The 19080-nt window shown below is 39.8% G+C and overlaps 1 protein-coding gene across 4 annotated transcripts in view; it reads right to left on the minus strand.

Moving 5' to 3' along the window:
* Window positions 1-2230: 2230 nt before the first annotated feature.
* The window catches only part of zfhx3b (zinc finger homeobox 3b), a 499602-nt gene continuing 482752 nt past the window's right edge, over window positions 2231-19080 (minus strand). For all 4 annotated transcript variants that reach the window (XM_048546438.2, XM_048546439.2, XM_048546435.2 and 1 more), the window contains 3 exons: window positions 16056-16176; window positions 8361-13811; window positions 2231-4944 (listed from right to left, as the gene is read on the minus strand). In XM_048546438.2, coding sequence (XP_048402395.2) covers window positions 3416-4944; window positions 8361-13811; window positions 16056-16176 — 7101 coding nt within the window. In that variant the 3' untranslated portion in view covers window positions 2231-3415. The remainder of the gene's footprint in view (window positions 4945-8360; window positions 13812-16055; window positions 16177-19080) is intronic.

A 19080-nucleotide genomic window follows, 5' to 3' on the forward strand; every position in this document is an offset into this window, starting at 1 on the left:
GGATTGTTAACTTGCCACTATCCACCTGCACAAAAATGGCAACAATAACCACTTGCACTGGAATATAATAGTGAGACTGAACATCTTAAGATTTTGGTCTGAATAGGAGAGAGGATCATTTCTTAAATGAGTGAATAACATAACCAAACACAAAGCTTTGCTCATACTGCTTTTTTTTAATGTATCACAATGAGCAAGAAACATACTTGATGAAGTATTTTCAAAGGAGTATATTCAATTACCATCTACAATCAACTTAACTATGACAACAAGGTTTGTGACAAAATTTTTTAAAGTTCGAAATCCACGTGGTCGTTAGTTTCCATGATTTTGGTACAGTTGAAATTTTTTTTTCATTATTGTTACAGTAACAAAAAAACTAACAAGACTACATTATAGAAAAAACATCAAGAACATCATTTTTGGTTTAACTTGCTCTTTTTTTGTACATTGCAAGGCTGGAGATACCTCTTTCACCTCAGGGTAATGTTTCCAAAGTTGCCCAAGATGTAAAAGTCAATGCTGTTCACAGTGGGCAGTTTCTCCACAAGAATGACAATAATCTTCTTTATTGTCCAAGAACTTAGATACATCAAGTATGCTGACTTGTGTTAATGCTTCTCTTGTCTTATTCTTTTTCCCCATGCCACAAAAAATGGACACTTTTAATGTGGCACCATTCTCATTGCTTAAAGCTTTGGCCACATTCATATATAGTTAAATATTTTTTATTCAAAAAACTGCTCAGTGCTTTTTTCCAGCTCCGTGTTTCAGTACTGGTGATGCCTTTAGATGCAAATATGTCTTGTCCACTTTTCACCTGTACGTCTTGCTACGTTTAACTGTAAAACTTGGGGTAGCCTGACCCACACAATTATTAGTCTTTGTAAATGGTAGAGTACAAGTGCTACTGAACAGACTTTGGAAACAAAGGTCAGAGTTCCAAGAAAATACAAACCAGAAAATTGCACCTTAAGAGGCCATGTCATAGTATATAAAGATAAAAAACATAAAACAAATCAGTATTTAAAATATAATGCTAGTGTTAAAATGTTAACAGTTAATATGAGGAAAATTATATATGATACAGAAACATACTAACATACAAATTAACAGTTAAATGCCGAATATATTTCATAGAATCACATCAAAAAACAAAACAAAAACAAAAACTGTACAACCTTGGAATAAAATTTTTCATCTTGTGGGAGCTATTTTTTTCTTAACCTCATTTAGAAAAGAATTTGAATTTTCCACTTTTGAACGTCATCAGATATCTTTATGTAAAATAGGCCTACTTTTGAATGTAATTTAAATTTCTGTCACCTCTGAAACTGAAGTTAAACTATCTGCATGTAATTATTACAAAAAAATCATTTTTGCACTGTGCACAAGCCTGATTATGAATATGTACAACAGCTTATTGACTACTTCAAAACAAAAACAAAACAAAAATCAGTCCCTGCAACAAACTCCAAGTTTATAGTTTGGAATGAACTGGAGTTCTGCAAATTTTGGTTGGCTTTTGACATTAGTAAAAGCATCAGCCAAACTGAACCATGGAAAGGTGTATTCACAGTCTAAAAACGTTCCATTTGCAACAGAAAGATGAAAAAAGGAATATCAAAAAAGCAAGGGCTAAAACTGATTTATTGGTTTCCAGTAAAGCTTAGCAAAAAGCAAGGTATAAGCAAGCATCTATTGTGGGACTACAACATTTGCAGCAAAAAAAAGACTTTTTTTAAAAAAGAGTTCAGACCTTTTTAATGCTAATGAATTTTTTGACATTAAATGTGACTACAGAGATGTACATAACACAAGTGCCCAAATAACAAAGACATTTTCTTAAAAGATCACTATCTGATATTCTTGGTAGTAGCAGTGTCTTCTAACCACCACTGCACTTATTCCACAATACAAGGACAAACCTTTAAGTAAAAAGTTTTTTTTTGGTATTTTTGTTTGTCTTAAGCTACTACTTTGCTCACAGAAGAAGCAATGGCAGTAGCCTGGATATTACCATTCCTTTTTTGTTAAATTTTTATTAAATCAGAAGAACAAATTCTCAAGTATAAAGATGCCTCTTTTCATCTTTATGCACCAATGGTGAAAGTGTATGTCTTTGGATTTTGTTAAAGCGCGAGAATTTTTTCTCTTATGACAAAGAAAAAATAATAATTAATCTCCTCCCTCCCTCCCTCCCCACCCCCCCCCCCAAAATAAAGACCAGACTGCCGCCACACTACACAAAAAAACAAATGTCTGCTTCATAGGAAAAATTTCCATAGCATCTACAAAAGCAGAGAGGTAAGTGCACAAAGGTTACAGACACAGGTAAATAATCATTATGTTCCTTAAAGGTTCACAAAAAAATTGAAAAGGACCCTATCCACAAAAAATCTTTTAAATTTACTTTTTTTTTCCTCCTTCTATAAAACTAGAGCAAACCACCTTCAAAGAGGAAGGTGAGCATTAAGGAAGGTTTCAAGGTTGGAAGGGGAAGGTGGGAAAGGAAGGAATACGACAGAAAAGCATAGACCAGTAACTTGATTCAATCTACCCTATAGGAATGAACAAGACAACATCAAAATGAAGAGCTTTCTGTTGGACAATACAAAAGCTAATGTACACAAAGGTTTTCAATCTACCATACTGTTTAGGTCATTTCCAATGCAACAAACTACTCAACACCAAAATGTTCATATCTATCATAAATACAGAAAGTTAGTTTTCTTTTAAATTCGTTGTTATCTCAGCTACAAGTCCTCAACACTCTTGTGTTTTGGTGGCAATGGGAGTGCTTAATTATCCCTCAGATTATACAGCAGAAGAGCTATTCTTTGTAAATCCCCAGTTAGATGTGTTTAATATTTTAACTCTTTTGAATACTTTCTGCCCATTTGAAAAAAAAACTTCTTCTGGAACAAAAAAAATAAAAAAAACAGGATAAACAAACAAACAAAAGCAAAATATGATTCTGAAAACAGAACAAGGTGTGAGCTATTGACCTGAGAATACAAGACATTACATTTTAGCTAGCCATTGGTATCCGAATGCTTATATAGCAAGAAATCTAAACTGTAAATGGTGGATTGTCATCCCATAAGGTACATGCTGACATCTGCTGTGCTATCAACTTAGGGCATGTTTGCACTGGGGAAATAAAGGGTTTCAGGTTCAAAGACCACTGTAATTAAATTGAGGCAGTTCATTGCTTTCTGGTTTCTGTCATTGCTCAGCTAACCATAGTACCTTCTAGCAACCAGTGTAACAGGTTTAGATGTTGCCAGCATATCAATATGAGACAACAATCCTGAAAGATTTTATTTTTTTGGTTAGAAGCTTTGGAATTGCAGTTAGTCTTTTTTGAAATTGGTTTGTTTTTCTTTATTAATCATATTGTCCATCTTCAAGCTTACAATCTGAAGGTGTCCATTCCTACACTAGTCAGACTACTGTCTCTGCGGCAGCTGGGGTCATTTGGACCCTCCAGCGGACAATCCAGGCCATCTGACTTCTGGCTGAGCTCACTGTCAGACTCATCTGAATAGCCGTCTGTTGGTATAGAGGTCTGAACCCCTGAGGTGCTGCATGAACTTGAGGTAACTGTTGAAGATGAGGAGAGAGAAGGTAAAGAAGAGGGCTTCCTGACTGAGGCTCGGGAAAGAATGTTAGGCCAAGATTTTATGGAGGCATGGGGGGACAGGCTGGAGGAGGGGCTGTCGTTAGAGTGAGTGGCAGACTGCGAGGTAGATGCGGTGTTAGGATCGGGGAAGCAGGCTGAGTGAGGTAATAAACTAGCGTGCTCTTTGGCGTATCTTGCTGCTCGTTTGATTGTTCTGTGTTTGTGCAAGGTTGACTCGAGATGTTGACTTAGAGCTTCATCCCCGCTCAGTGTAGTATCACAGGCCAGGCAGTGGTAGGTGCTGGTGGGGACACGAAGCACCGTCTCTTGCAGATTTATCACAGACTGACCAAAGAAACATATTGACTGCAGGTGGCTCATGGCTGTCTCTTCATCAGTGAAGACCATCTGACACTTGCGACAGACCAACTTGTACTGCACCTTTGGAACAATGAACAGGTCAAGCGAGTCCGTACTTTTGCTTTCTGTTTGTTGCTGTTCTTCTGGTTTGGAAAGGGATGTTTCTCTGGGAGCACTGGCTTGCTCTTCTGTTTTAGGAGATTCTTTGGCGGATTCTTTATCTGGGGAAGCTGTTAGTTGTGGGCCGGGGACTTGGCTTGGTTTAGACTGTTGCTTTGGCTGTTGTTGCTGTAGCTGTTGCTGTAATTGTTGTTGTTGCAGCTGATGTTGCTGTTGCTGTTGCTGCAACTGCCTCTGCTGCTGCTGGAGGGCATCTTGTAGACTTTGCTGATACTGCTGATATTGCTGCAGCAAAGAACCTGGTGACAGCCCCATTAGAGCTTGGGATAATGCTGGGTTGTAGGGGAAGAGACCCTCCATCCCGTACATTGGTTGGAGGTATCCTCCTTGAAGGGCTCCGGGAATTTGTGGGGCGTAGTACGGAGAAAAGCCTGGCACAAAGTAGGGCAGAAACTGGCTGGTGAGCAGGGCTGTTGGATCAGAAGACAGTGCAGTTTGCAGAGCCTGAAGCTGGGCTGGATCGACCACATACTCCATGCCTGGAAGAGGTACGGATGTGCCAGCACTGTTATCGTTTTTCTCCTTGTTTGCCGTAGGCATAGGATCCGTTTTATCTTTTTCCTTTTCTTTTGCCCTCTCATTTTCTTTGCTTTTGCGTTGCTCAGGTTGCTGCTGCTGGGTAGCCGATGCTGGACGTGGGATTGTTGCGGTAGCCTGTGCTGGGGCCTGCGATGTCAATGAAGGAGGTTGCTTGCTTGGCAGTCCAGTAGTTGGAAGGCCAGGGGAGGGTACAGTTGAACCAGGAATGCCCAAAAGGTTAGGTTTAGGAGAAGTTAAAGCTAAAAATAAATAGAAAGAAGAAACATAAACCACCAACAGATCCACAAAAGAGCTGATGAATATTTTTTTAAAAAGGGTTTGTTTATCCTTTCATACATTGCAGAATAGTTTGCACTTTTTTGTGTAGTATGTCTTTCAGTAAGATGAGAATTTTACAAATGCAAGTGGATCTTTCATCTTTGTGAGTTAAGTTTGGGGCCACCAGCAACAGACAATAGAACTTGATAGATGCACAAAGTTACACGATAAGTTTCTGTTGGGCAGGTTTTTAGTCGGCATTATGGCCTTTAAAATTTATATAGTAATGTATTTTGATTCGCTTTGCACAGCATATTCATCATTATCCATTGGTTTTCTACTTTTTTGAAATATTGTTTTATTCCCATTCTTGCTACTGATGTGCAATGCGTCATTATCTGATTTAAATACACACTGGTGAGCTGTTCTGAGGGCTTGAAGCCATGAAGTGGTGGCATGCATGCAGCACATTATGAACTGCCCCCTAAATGAGGTGAGACAGCCAGGGGAATGTCACAAGGCTAGTAATCTTGAGGCCTAGGCTAATCATCTGGAGCTATAAGATTGAATCCCACAATTTAAATTCAATTGGTAACTCTAGAGTATAAAGTTAGTCTAAGTAACGACAATATCTTTGATTGCTTTAAAAACCCCACTGATTCACTAATGTCCTGGAGGAAAGGAAACCTGCTGTCCTTACCCAGTCTGGCTTACATGTCACTCCAGACCCATAGCAGTTGGCTAACTTTTAACAGTACTCTGAAATGGCCCAGCAAGCCCCTCAGTTCAAGGGCAATTAGGAATTGGCAACAATTGCTGTCCTTGCCAAAGGTGCTCACGTTCCATGTTAGAATAAAGGGGAAAAAAAACCTATATAAACTCAAGCCCATCTAAAATATCCAGTTTGTGCCCAGGTCCTTATTGGTATCAATAGTCCACTGTGAAGAAAGTGGCAGCTTTACTGAACACAGTGTTCAATACTTTGAAGTAACTGGACATATTATCATGACTAATAAACTCAAATTAACATGACAAAGCTGTTTGAAACAAATTTCACAGTTCTGTTTATAATCACTGTTTGAACATGTTTAATGAACTTTTAATTGTTAATGTACAAGTTAGGGACTACTGGAGCAAGCAAACTAAAGGAATTGACTTGGGATCCCATCCAGACCATATGATGACATTTTCTCAAGCCAGGGGTCTGCTCCTGAAAGTGCTCGGTGAGCTCAGTTAGCCGGATGTCTCGTATGTGATGCCAACAACATGGGCTCAGCACCAGCTGAACCTCTCCTTCTCAAGCTCTCTCTTTGCCTGAGATGTGGTGACCCTGAAGTCAGTGGCCATCTTTTGCTCTCGCTCTCTCTCTCTTGCACTCTCTAAAATACGACAGCAGCCTTCCGATCTGGCAGGACTGTAATGCCACCACCTTTCACTATCTAGTGACTGCTGCAGGTCACAGGTAAGCGATGTTTGTTTTTATGGGGAATGCTGTGCAGCATCACATGTGTAAAGCATTAGGTTACCTGCAATATTGATGCAGAACATCACCCCAGTTCTGCCATTTAGAGACAAAAATAGGAGCAAAATAATAAATTCGAGCCCTAATTTTAAACAATTACCACTTCTTATTTCACATTTTTGAAATTATTTTCAAGGGTAAGAGAATAATTTAGATCACTGATGAACTACTAATTTTGGATATTTTGCTGGGTTAAACACTAGAGTTTTCCAAGCAAGTAACAAGTAGATAAAAATGTGGATCAGGATATGCAAAATGAAACCTGCTAAGATATGTGGAATATATATTCACATCTCATTGATAGTGAAAAAAAAACTGTGCCTGTTATAGATCAGTGGACATTAGGAATGTAACTTAGCAAGATGGTGGACTAAAATTGACATCTATGCAAGCCTCATGAGCAATAAAATCCACTTAACTGCAATTTGTAAAAAAAAGTCCAATCTGGTTTTGTTGGGAAGGGAGCCTGTAGGTGGATCTCAAAGAAAGATTGGTTTCATGTGGGTATCATGGCAAAAATGACATGTTATAGAATGTGAAGATTTTAACACAATCTGCTAATTCAATTCCATACTGTTTCGTAAGAGGTTTAGGTATTCCATTGTTCCAATTTATACTCCTGAACATCTATGATATTTTTATGAACACAGCAGTGTGATGAAATCCCTATAGTATACTCAGAATTAATTATCAAATTAATGTCTCTGGCTACACCTAAAATAAGAATTAAGTCTATCTTTTGAAGTACTGGTATTAATCTCATTCTGCTTAATTTGGCATAAGGTGTTTGAATCTTAATTTCTTGTACTTTTCTTTCAAGTAAGATACTGGTAAGTTTTTTTTCTGTTTTCTTCATACAATATTGGGCATAGCGGGGACAATAATAACATAAAGTAAGTCTTTTGCAGGACACACGCTAAAGATCTATTTCTGACTTTAAAAATATCTCACTCTTATTTCAGAATCTGTATAACTGAAGCGTATACAGTGCTGTAACTGAAACAGCAACAAACTCCACTTACTTTAAAGGACCAATGAAAAGCAGAACGGATTATGACTTATTAATGCAATATTTTGTTAAAATGTTATTTAGTGTAATAATAAAATTTGATTCTATTAACAGAAAACATGAGTAACATTATACTAAAACACTTTCTTCTTTACAGCCTGTTCCATTTAACCTGATATTTTTAATGTTGTTGATAGGTTTCAAAAATGTAGATCCTGCAGACATGATCCTGTACAAAGAATGTCAAGTATCCTGCTATTATTAAATTAATAAATATGAATCTATGTTAAATCTGCACCTGATTCACTACATCATAAAATAACATACGGGCTTGATTAGTTGCTGATGTCACAAAACCCTGTCAGCAAGTTAGTTACTATCAACTTTCATGTTGGAGAGATTATTCGATCAATGAGGTTTCCTTTTCAGGATAGTAACTAAATTGTTTTATTGTGTATATGCATGGTAAAAGTGAAAGGGTAACACGCATGGAAGGGACACTTTCCATTTTGCATAGGCTGGATAAAGCGCTGCAGGTCAGGTTTGGTTGCTCAAACAGAACACCTCAACCCCAACTTCAGAAGATTATCTCCCAGCATTCTCCATACTCTATTCTTGGTGCCTTCTAGGGCAAGATTGCAAAAAAGAATCAAACTTGTATCAGTTTATTGCCTTGTAATTACATCTTCTGCAATGTGTTTAAATTTTTTGGTAGCAGTCTTCAATGACAGGACACTTTCATCCTATCTGTTGGGCTAGTTTTGACTTCAGTGATACAAGTTAAATTTGTATGGTAGGCAAATATCAGATTGAAATCTACCAAAAAAATCCATGTAATGCAAACTTAAACCAGTAATGCTACCCACCTGTGTTAGATGAAGTAAAACCAGGTAAAGATGAAGGACTGCCCACACCTGGCAGTAATACAGGTGAAATCCCTGGCAATGTTGGGTAGGCAGTAGGAAGATTAAGAGCTTGTACTGGTGGATTATCAAACAAGCCTTGCTGCTGAAGTGTTTGCTGCTGTGATGTTAAACCAAGAACCTCATTAGCTTTCTTAATGCGGTCTAGTTCTTGTTGTGCCATGAGCCGACGGACTGTAGCTGGATCAATGTATTCAACTTCTTTATCCAGCTGACTTCCAATGGTCTCCTTCACTTTGGAGATATGTTGCTGAGAGAAGATATGGTCTCGCACAGATAGCCGGGCACTATACTTGATGCCACACAAAGTGCACTCTGATTTGGGTCCTTCATAAGTAGTCTGATTGATACCAAAATGTTTTGCCATGTTCAGCTTAGATTTCTTCTCCTTAGCCCTAGCATTCTGGAACCAAACTTGAACAACTCGTTTTGGCAACCCTATTTCATTTCCCAAAACCTCACATTCCAACATGGTTGGTGTTCGATAATCATTAAAGCAGGATTTCAGCAGCTTTAGTTGGAGATTTGTCATCTGTGTACGGAAGCGTTTTTGGCCTGGGCGTTCATTGTCTATGTGCCTTGACAATGTATTGCTTCCACCAGGGCAAGGTGAAGAGGGATCAGCGAGGCTTGATGTTTCACTGTGATCAATAGTACAATCATTTTCCATCTCCTTAGAGTAATAGCTAGGTGATGGACTGACTAAGCCAGATGATATCCTGTCTTCATTATCTTGCATTGTTGATTGCACCATCTTCTGAAGACCCTCTGCTTGATAAGGGATTGGTTTTGAGTCAGCTAACATTCCTGTTGCACTGTCATTGTCTGCATTTGCCTCATCTCCGGTTGTAGTGTCAGTGATAGCTGTGTTGACTGAGGAACAATCATCATTATCAAGCCTGGTTTGGTCAAATCCCAAGTTCACTGATGAAATTGTAGGACCATCAAAATCTTCAAGTCCCTCCACTTTGATAGATGATGGACTAAGAAGAGCTTTGGGTGAGAATTCTCCACATTTATTCACCGGTGAAAGAGTAGCGGATTGACTATCACTATTTATTGATGAAAGCTGGGCAAAACTGGAGCAATCCGTTGAATCTACCTTTAATAGATTTCCTCCGTCAGGATCAGTCGACAAAGCGGAGGACATAATTAGGCTGTACCCAGCCCGTTTAGCTTCATGCCAGTGGCGCGATCGGATGTGGGCTTCGAGTGCTGTCTTAGCTTTAAAAAGGGCTCTGCAGAATGGACAGCGTCTGTGAGCTTGTGCAGGACCAACAGCCCTAAACTGGCCTTTTCTCTCCCGAGCACGGGTATTCTGGAACCAAACTTGAACGACACGTTTTTTGAGGCCGACTTCATGTGCAATGTGGTCCAACATTTTCCGGGTTGGGTTTGAATCAAGTAGGTACTTCTGATAGAGGATTTCCAATTGCTCTGGTGTGATAGTTGTCCTTAAACGCTTATCTCTTTGAGGTTCATCACCATTGTTTCCACTATCATTATCTCCAGGACTAACACTTGCTTTTTCTTCCAGTTTTCTTTTTAGTGTGTTCATAGCTGAATTTGGTGTAGAAGGTGAAGAAGCAGAGCTTGCTGGGATCTGAGGTAGAGTTCCAGAAAGTAGCTGACTGGCTAGCAGAGGGTTAGTAGGGTCAAAAAGCATGAAGGGCATGTCTATTGGGCGATCTAAGAACTGAGGATGCACAAACTGATTTTGCGCAGATAGAAAATGAAGCTGTTGATGCTCCTGCCAAAGGTCAAAGGTGGGAAATGCCAGTTTGCACTGATCACACTGGTAATGAATCACCTGCGGAGGTAGGCTTCCAAGCTGTTGTGGTGTTGAAGTGTGAAGTGGATTTAAAGAAACATGAGGAAGCTGAGATGGGCTGGGGACGGCTTGGGGTACAGAGCACTGCTGCTGTGATTGCGGAGGTGATGAGAGCTGTGGAGCTTTCTGCTGTGTTACCTGCGTCTTCTGATCTGGCTGCTGCTGCTGTACCTCAGGTTTTGGTTGTAACAGCTTCTCTTGTGAATGCTGCTGCTGTGTATCAGGAGAGTCAGGCTGCTTTGGCTTCTCATCAGATAACTCTGGGTTACAGGGTCCTTCCTCTTTCTCCGTTGAGGTGCGAGGCATATTTCCAGAAGTTACGCTTGCTGTCACTGCTGAAGATGAACCACAGACAGCTGAGGTCATAGGAGTGCTGCAGGATGAAGCAGACGGCCCTGACAACTCAGATGCATCCATGGAGTCCTCTGTCTGACTGTCATATTGACCATCATCCTCTTCATCTTTATAGCACAGTTTTTTTTGGTGTTTAATGAGGTCAAAAATACGCTGAAATACCAAACTGCATTTCTTACATTGGTAATTCAAATTACTTGTGCGAATGTAACGATCATTTGACAGCTCACGGCGTTCACCCTCCTTCCCTTCACCTTGATTCTCATAGTTCTTGCGTGCCTTCTGTCGTGCGTTTTGAAACCAAACAACAATCACACGGGTTGGAAGGTTCAGCAAATTGGAAAGCTGCTCAAATTCGTCATCTTTTGGATAAGCGTTCGCATCAAAGAAATCCTGCAAGACACGCAGCTGATAGTCCGTAAATCTTGTCCTGGTCGATCGATTGCTTCTGTAATACTCAGCCCTTGCAGGTTCTGGAGAGGGAGGCTTCGAATCTGCCTTAAGGTCTTCAAGTGATGTAACAGGAGGATTGTTGAAATTGTACGGGGAGTCCTTGTTGCGCTGTCGTTCTTTAAACAACGTATTTCGGAACCAGTGCTTTATTACCTTCTGTGGCAACCCTGACTTGTCAGACATTTCTTTGATTTGGTCTTCGTTTGGTGAATTATTTATATCAAAGTACCCTCTGAGAATTTTGAGCTGTTCGTCAGTGATGCGTGTCCGTGGCCGTTTATTTTGCTGTTGCTGAAGTAGATTTGGATTAAGCTGCTGCTGATAAAGCTGGGCCAAGTCTGCAGGTTTCGGGTCCACCGGTGTTAGCTGGGAGGGTATCTGTGGTGGTAAAGACTGTAACGGCATTGACTGCATCAGAAGAGGTGAAAAAATAGGCAAGTCCATTGGCATAGAGAGTTGGGAAATGGAGACAGAAGCTTGCGAAGTTGAAATAGCAGGTGGTGTGTGAGGTGGCGCAGTAGATGTAAGATTCTGAGCAGGAGATGGTTGAGGTGGTGCAGGGGGAGGGGGTGGAGGTGGTGGCGGGGGAGGAGGTGGGGGCGGGGGAGGGGGCTCTGGTGTTTGTGGCCTCAGGGGATACAGTTTATCATAGTTGTCTCTGTACTGTTTGGCAAACTGCTCAAGCTCCTCGAATGGCAAAAACTGCTGATGCACATGTTCTTGATGGCTCTTCAGGATTAGTATATTAGAGAATAATTTGCCACATGTGTCACACTCCAATTTATCCAGATTATCACTCAAGCCATTTTTACTTTTTTTCTGAACTTTTTGTTTGTTTTCATTGTACTGAATGACAAGTTCAAACCCAAAATTTTCGAGCAAGGCTTTGGTGGCATTTCCTCGAGCATCGGAGGGAATTCGAGGGGGGAGCAGAGAAGATTCACTACCACTATATGCTGTTTGGTCTTTCCTTTCTTTGGATTTATGTGCCTCCATGGAAACTTCCTTCAACATCAGCCCTTCATCAGATTTCTCATAATTTTCTTTGTCTTTCTGCCCATCCTTGTCTTTGTCTTTTAGAACTGCTTTTGGCTTCTTGTCCAACTGCTGGCTTTGTTGGAGCAAATTGGTATGCTGCTGTGTTACAGAAGACTGCTGCCCTTGCTGCTGAATCATTTGGTGCTGCAGGTTTTGACTGTGGGGTTTCACATCTTCAAGTGGAGTATTTGTCCCTGGTATTGTTAATGTAGCACTACTCGCAGGTATGTTGATTTCTGGGTTCAGCTGGAACTCTGTTCCAGGAATATAGAACGGGAATAATAGTTGCTGCTGCTGAAGTTGCAGTAGAGCCTCAGTGGTCATGGGGAAATGGGGGAGTAAAGCTGGATTGAACAGCTGGGGCTGGAAGAGAGCAGCTTGCTGAAGTTCTTGTTGTAACTGAGCCTGTACTTGGGCCTGAGCCTGAGCCTGGGCCTGAGCTTGAGCTTGAACTTGGGCCAATGTCTGCACCTGCTGCTGCTGCTGTGGTTGTCGAGAAGTGATCATATCAACTATTTTTCTCTTGCTGGTGTCTTTCTGTTCTAACGACGTGGCAATGCTGGTTGCAACTGTGTTGCTAATTGTAGATGTTCCAATGGAATCAGCAATGATCTGGCTTCCACTCATTAAACCCAAGCTAGAGGTAGCACTATATGTAACTCCACATCCACTGCCACTTACACTAACATCAGCATTACCATTGCTATTGCCACTTGGGCTTGGACTAGATGTTGACAATCCTATAGTAGTATTACTGCTACTAATGGTGCCACCAGCACCTCCACTGCTACTAGCAGCTTCTAACTTTGCTGCTCGTGCTTTGGTCTGGTGTAACACTGATCTCATGTGGATCTCTAGGGTTGAACTTTGGCTGTAGGCCACATTACACGTGTTACATTTGAAAGGTTTGTTATCTGGGCTGCTTGTTGGTTCAGATTGACCAGTAGCAGATTCCTGAAGGGCCCTTTTCAGTTTGTGCAGGTGAGACACAGAATTATAATGGACAAGCAAGATGTTCTTTTGTGTAAATGACTCCTTACAGACTGTGCACTTATAGGGACGAGAGGGATCCAAGAACTTTTCCATTGTGAAATTAGGGCCTTTCCTAAATGGCAGGGCCCGTTTTGGCTCAGAGCCAGAATCTTCTTGAATCGATCCAGAGTCACTTCCAACAGGGCTCTGCTTCTCATCTGAATCACTTTCCTCATCTTTATCTTCATCTGCCCCAAGAGCTTGATCTTCACTCAGAGATGCATCACCCAGGGCCATAACATCACCATTGATTGCAAGTCCACTATAAAGTTGCTGGATGTCACTTTCACTCAGTTCCAGATGGCTTGTCTCGAGGTGCTTTTTCAAGGCTTGAAAGGTACGGAAGCTGCGCTGGCACAAACTGCACATAGTGGCAGCTCTAATTACATGATACTGAGAGTGCAGTTGCAGTTTCTCAATGGTCTTGAAGGCTAGGCTACACTGATTACAGCGATATTTGTAGACATGACGATCTGATACAGGTAGTTGGGGCCTTTTTGCGTGAATCTCATTGAAATGAGCCTGAAGTGCAGTGGAAGTCTTAAACAACTGGTTACATCCTTTCTTCCAACACAGGAACCCAGCATCATCCTTCACTAAATTCTGGTCAATAGAAGACTTTGGTTCCATGCTACGCTCTGTATTTTCCGAAGGTACATTGCTCTTTTCTGGTGGATCTGATGTTTCTAATGAAAACAAATTTAATGAGAACTATCAGTGGGTAGTGTAAATTCTTATAAGTCCCACTTCTAATTTGCTTTTACTGAATACAAGAATTGTAATTGTCATATTAACTAAAAGTTTAGATTTACAATACCATTTGTGCAATGTACCTCTGAATACCAAGATACAATAAGTTACCATTTATTTAAGCACCTTAAATGTTTTCTAGTAATTTGAGTTGAATGATTTTAGAAACCGATCAAATTGATACAATTTACTAGCGTCTGCTTTTCTTGGCCTTAACAAATAACTAGAACCAATAGTTGTGAGGTAGTGATGTTTCTGTTATTTTGTATTTCAGCTTTGTATACACCCGTATTATCAATATTCTAGACTTCAGTATTATACATTTCATTACAAAACTATTTATAGTACTTTAAAATTCATTTTAGTTTGCCACTGTGCTGGAAAATAGTGAAATAGATGTACGACCAGTTTTGAAGCACAATTTGGCTTTTGGAGTTGGCAATGATGTATTTGATAGGGTATTAGGTGCAAATAATAATATTAACTGTTAATGAGAAACTGCCACGTTTTAAAGCAGTCTGAATGAATACCCATCAGGAAGAACATTTTTAAAACAGTGGTGACTCCATAATCTGACATTTGCCAAAGGTAGATTCTGATGGAATAACAAGCCTGGATGAACACAAATCAGGCAGCTCTCATTCTAATAAATTCAAAGAAATAACTATTTCATTTTGCACATTAGGGGATAAAATTCCAATAAGTACAACTAATTCTACAAAATACTTCGATGTTCAAATTCGGAATTGCTGGCTGATTATTTCATTTTGTACTGCTATTGAGGTTCACTTCCTGCAGTCTGAATTCAATTACAATAGAATAAACTAAGTGCCATTTTTGTGGAACAGGAGCTGCAGAAATTTTAAAAAATGGCATATTCTACAGTGGAAGAGTTAAGTGGGCACCTTATTAAATGAATGTACCTTTCCTAGAATGAAGGTGTCAGAACAAAACTACTGAACTGAACTGTAAGATTCAGGTAATGTCAAAATTCAAAGATACTGGAATATTGAGGCTTACAGGAAGCTTTGAGGACACAATCTGACCTTAATGAAAGTACAGATTATGGGGTTCACACTGATTAAACAGACATAAGGCTCTACATTAACTTTCACAATACTGACCAGTGGAACATGATGTCTGTTGACTCATTTGCCCTCAAATCCTTAAATAACTGGCAGTGGCAAGAACAAGCCTCACTTTTTGGATGCACAAGATCTAAAACAGGACAAACTAAGTCACATGAAACACTCATGACTCTTTGTTACTATGGGGCTAATTTTAACTTTTGGGCCGTAGTGTTAAGGGAGCAATATAGGAGCAGATACCCATCACACATCCTGCATAATTTTCCTCTACTCTGAATAAAGGTTTGGGACACATAATCAATATTTGGTTGGCTCAGAACACATTCTACACAGCAATGTTCCATCTAACATCTGGACATTTTCATTTTGCAATGTTGCCTCAGAGGAATCCAAGAGTAGAGCATTTGTCAGGGTACGAGCGATACAAAATAAAAGTACTGCAGATGCTGGAGATGTGAAATACAAAGTGCTGCAGTAATTCAGCAGTTCTAATGGTATCTGTGGAGAGAAAAAAATAACATTTCAAATCTGAATTGACTCTTGTTTAGAGCTGGGTTCTGGAGAATAATCAGATCAGACTCAAAACATAACTTTGTTTCTCTCTCCCACAGATGCTGCTGGACCTGCTGAGTTTCTCCAGCAATTTCTATTGCTACGTAGCAACCTAACAGTGTCCCAAGATGAATGTGAAAATAAACACTGAGATTGCTCCAGGTTAAGTTGCGATTGTTTTAGAAACTGATCTAAACCAGGATGTTAGGAAATTAAGTGTAGAATAATTATCAATTTTGGGTTATTTGCTTTTAATGTTGCCTATTATGCAAGTGATAGACACAGCTTGGCTGATAATGATCTAATACTTACTTGCTGCAGGCAAATGAGCAATGGTTAATGTAGAGCCATTAAACATCAAGAATAAACAATTAGTTCAATTTACAGCATTATATCTTTTTTTTCTGACAATGTATAGTCATTCCATTCTGTAGCTTGACTTGCGTGGAAACAATGACTACAAGCGACAGAATGATATGTACCCGACAATGCAATTTGTAAGGGAGCAGGTTCCCATGTAGCTGCTTTCATCCAACATACCTTGTAGTTTTGTGGAGTCCTCTGTATTGGAGCTTGTTGCAGTCACTGCATGGCTTTCTCTCTCTGGAACAGTTGTAGGAAGAAACATGGTGGTTGGCATCATCATCTCTGGTGTGGTCACCTATATAGAATAACTTTAATCATTAGGAAGAAAGGCCTAATTTGCTCAATCAGGCTTCAGCAGTACGTTGTTAGCTCAGTAACATAATTTCAAAAACAATGTGCTAAGAATACAAGTTTCTATGGAGACACAAAGACCTGAACAACACAGCAAAGATCTCCACCAGACCTCATTAGTCATGTTTTTCTAAAATTCATAATCTGATTACTGATAATGTTTTTATCATCTTTTCAAAGTCTTATGTTGTAGCTAATTAAGAAAGCCTAGGTAAGAGTGCCTACCTGACTTCAGAAAGACTGCGGTTAAAATCAATCCTTCTAAAATACAACATAAATTATTATAGATAGCTAATGAACAGGTGAGCATAACAGGAAACAAATCCAACACAAATTTCCTCTGATGACTATTCTGTTAAGATAAATACAGTAATTGTTTTCAATTTCATCTTCCCTTTAATGGCAGTAAAAATTTCTCACTGCGCAGTTAGGTTCTTTTATTTGCTTTGCAGACTGAGAATTCTCAGTAGCATTTCCCTCAATGTTCTGGATCTTGCCTTCTGAATATTTTTCCTTTGTTACTTCTAGACTTTTAATGTGATATCCTACACACTCATCCACTTTCTAATATCATTCAATATCCTTCCACCTGCCTCCTCCAGCCCCATCAAACAAGACCTTCCATTCCTTCTTAGATTGCAGAACATTATAATTCAGGCTTGGCTTCACACAAATGCTGTTTTAGCATCGTTTCAACTAAGTGATGCCCTATATGGTGGCATCTGGTGTCCACTTAAGTTTTGAAAATAAAATTGTTATATTGAGGAATCGCTCTTATTTTATGTAGGTGATAATAAGCAATCTGCTAAAATGCATAAATTGTCATCAGTTCCCCTTTGTAATTGAAAGTTTCTTGCATTAAAAGTCATTCTACTGTGACTGTAGAGCCCATCTGCAGACTTGCTTCACTTTCCATAGTGTAAGCAAAGAAGAATTTGGCTTTCTAACTTGTGTCCATTATTGCTTGTATTCTTTGCTATTCAAATGAAACAGAGAAACTATTTGAGATTATTTCCCAGATAGTCTTGCGTATGTTTTTCTCCCAGTCTGTGGTGGACATGCCTCATTACCTGAGGTTCATCTTCAAGGTGTACTCGAACTTACTACCTCAGCCTATCTTACTGGCTGCGTCCAAGTTATGAATACATAACTACCTTAGTGATTATCATCAATCATACATACTACATCTGCCTTCCACCTGAGCTGGACTTTCATTACAAGTGCTTTAATTCCAGACATTTCTGCCTAGTTTGGAGACTTTGTCCTCCTATATGATGTCCACAATGTTGTAAATCCATCTCAAGTGGAGCCTAACCAACTTCTTAGCATGCCTGCAGTACATAGTCATGTTTCACATATGGGGGCTATTGGTGTTATCACTACTTTGTAAACAGCAAATTTTGTTGCACTTTGATATCCCATTTTCCTCCACTGTCTCTTCCATAAACAGGCGCATGCTGATATGCTCTGATAACTCTCATTGTCACATTTCTGCCACTTCTGGAAAATGTGCTTCCAAGTTAGATGCAGTTACCTACAGCCTTCAGGGTCGTCTCATTGGGTATTTATATTAGATTGGCTATAGCCCGAAATTGGTGGTGGTTGCTGAAGAATGGCTATCTTCCTTCAATTGATAATGAGTCTGTGGTCAACAGCTACTTTTGAAAAAACATACTTAGTTTATTTTGTCCTTCCATTACGCCTTATAATTTTCTTACATTACAACACTGATTTCACTTTGAAGTTAATTCTTCACAGGCTGTAAAACATTTTCTGATGTCCTGTGGTCACGGAAGGCACCATACAAATGGAAGTTTTTTTTAAGTATATCGATAGTAAACAATTAATCTTCATAGTATAGCTACTCCACAAGTAAGTCAACAGAGATATGTTATGTTCACCAATATTGTCCTCCAGTGAAGTTTGTAAATAACCAACAGAACAAAACAAAGACTCATTATCAACTGGTGAAATATGTGGCAAACTTGAGAGTTAGAATCCACAGCATGGGGTATTTAACAACTTCTTTCAGAGACAATACCCTTCATTCTCACATGATAATAGCACAGTAGGAGGAAAGGGATTCTAATTATTGGCAATATGATCCACATATCTGCTCAGCAAATCTGAAGTCCTCAGGTTGACTGTGTATTGATTTCTTTTAGTCAGATATCATTAACTAAATTAATGAAGTAAAAAATCAGAAGTTTATTTGAAAGCGCTAGCTTTTGTAGCTCTGCCCCTTCCTCAGGTGTAGTGTGGAAGAGGAGGTGTATCGATACAGAATTTAAAAGCAGAAAGGTAACAGCCTAAAAACGGCTTGCTGACCACCTCCTGTTGAATCTTTAATCAGTTAGAATGGTGGCACAGGTTTGTATTGATTAAAATGCAAATCCCAGAATTTCTTTCAAATCTTTGCCCTTGCAATACCTTACTGATGACGATGAGCACCTTGCCATGATCTTCCCTACGCCTCTACTTCTTGCCTTCAAACAATCGCCAAACCTTAATCAGACCATTGTTTGCTGCAAACTGTCCAGCCTTCAGAACAACATTGACCACAACACCACACAACCCTGTCATGGCAACCTCTGCAAGACATGCCAGATAACTGACATGGATACTACCATCACATGTAGGAAACACCACCATCACGTGCAGGGCAGATACTCATGTGACTCGGCCAACATTGTCTATCTCATATGCTGCAGGCAAGGATGCCCCGAGGTGTGGTATATTGGCGAAACCATGCAGACACTATGACACCAGATGAAAAGCACCACGCAACAAGTGCCAGGCAGGGGCGTTCCTTCCCAGTGGGGAAGCCCTTCAGTGGTTAAGGACATTT

The sequence above is a fragment of the Stegostoma tigrinum genome, chromosome 16 (assembly GCF_030684315.1).
Source record: "Stegostoma tigrinum isolate sSteTig4 chromosome 16, sSteTig4.hap1, whole genome shotgun sequence".
Lineage (NCBI taxonomy): Eukaryota > Metazoa > Chordata > Chondrichthyes > Orectolobiformes > Stegostomatidae > Stegostoma > Stegostoma tigrinum.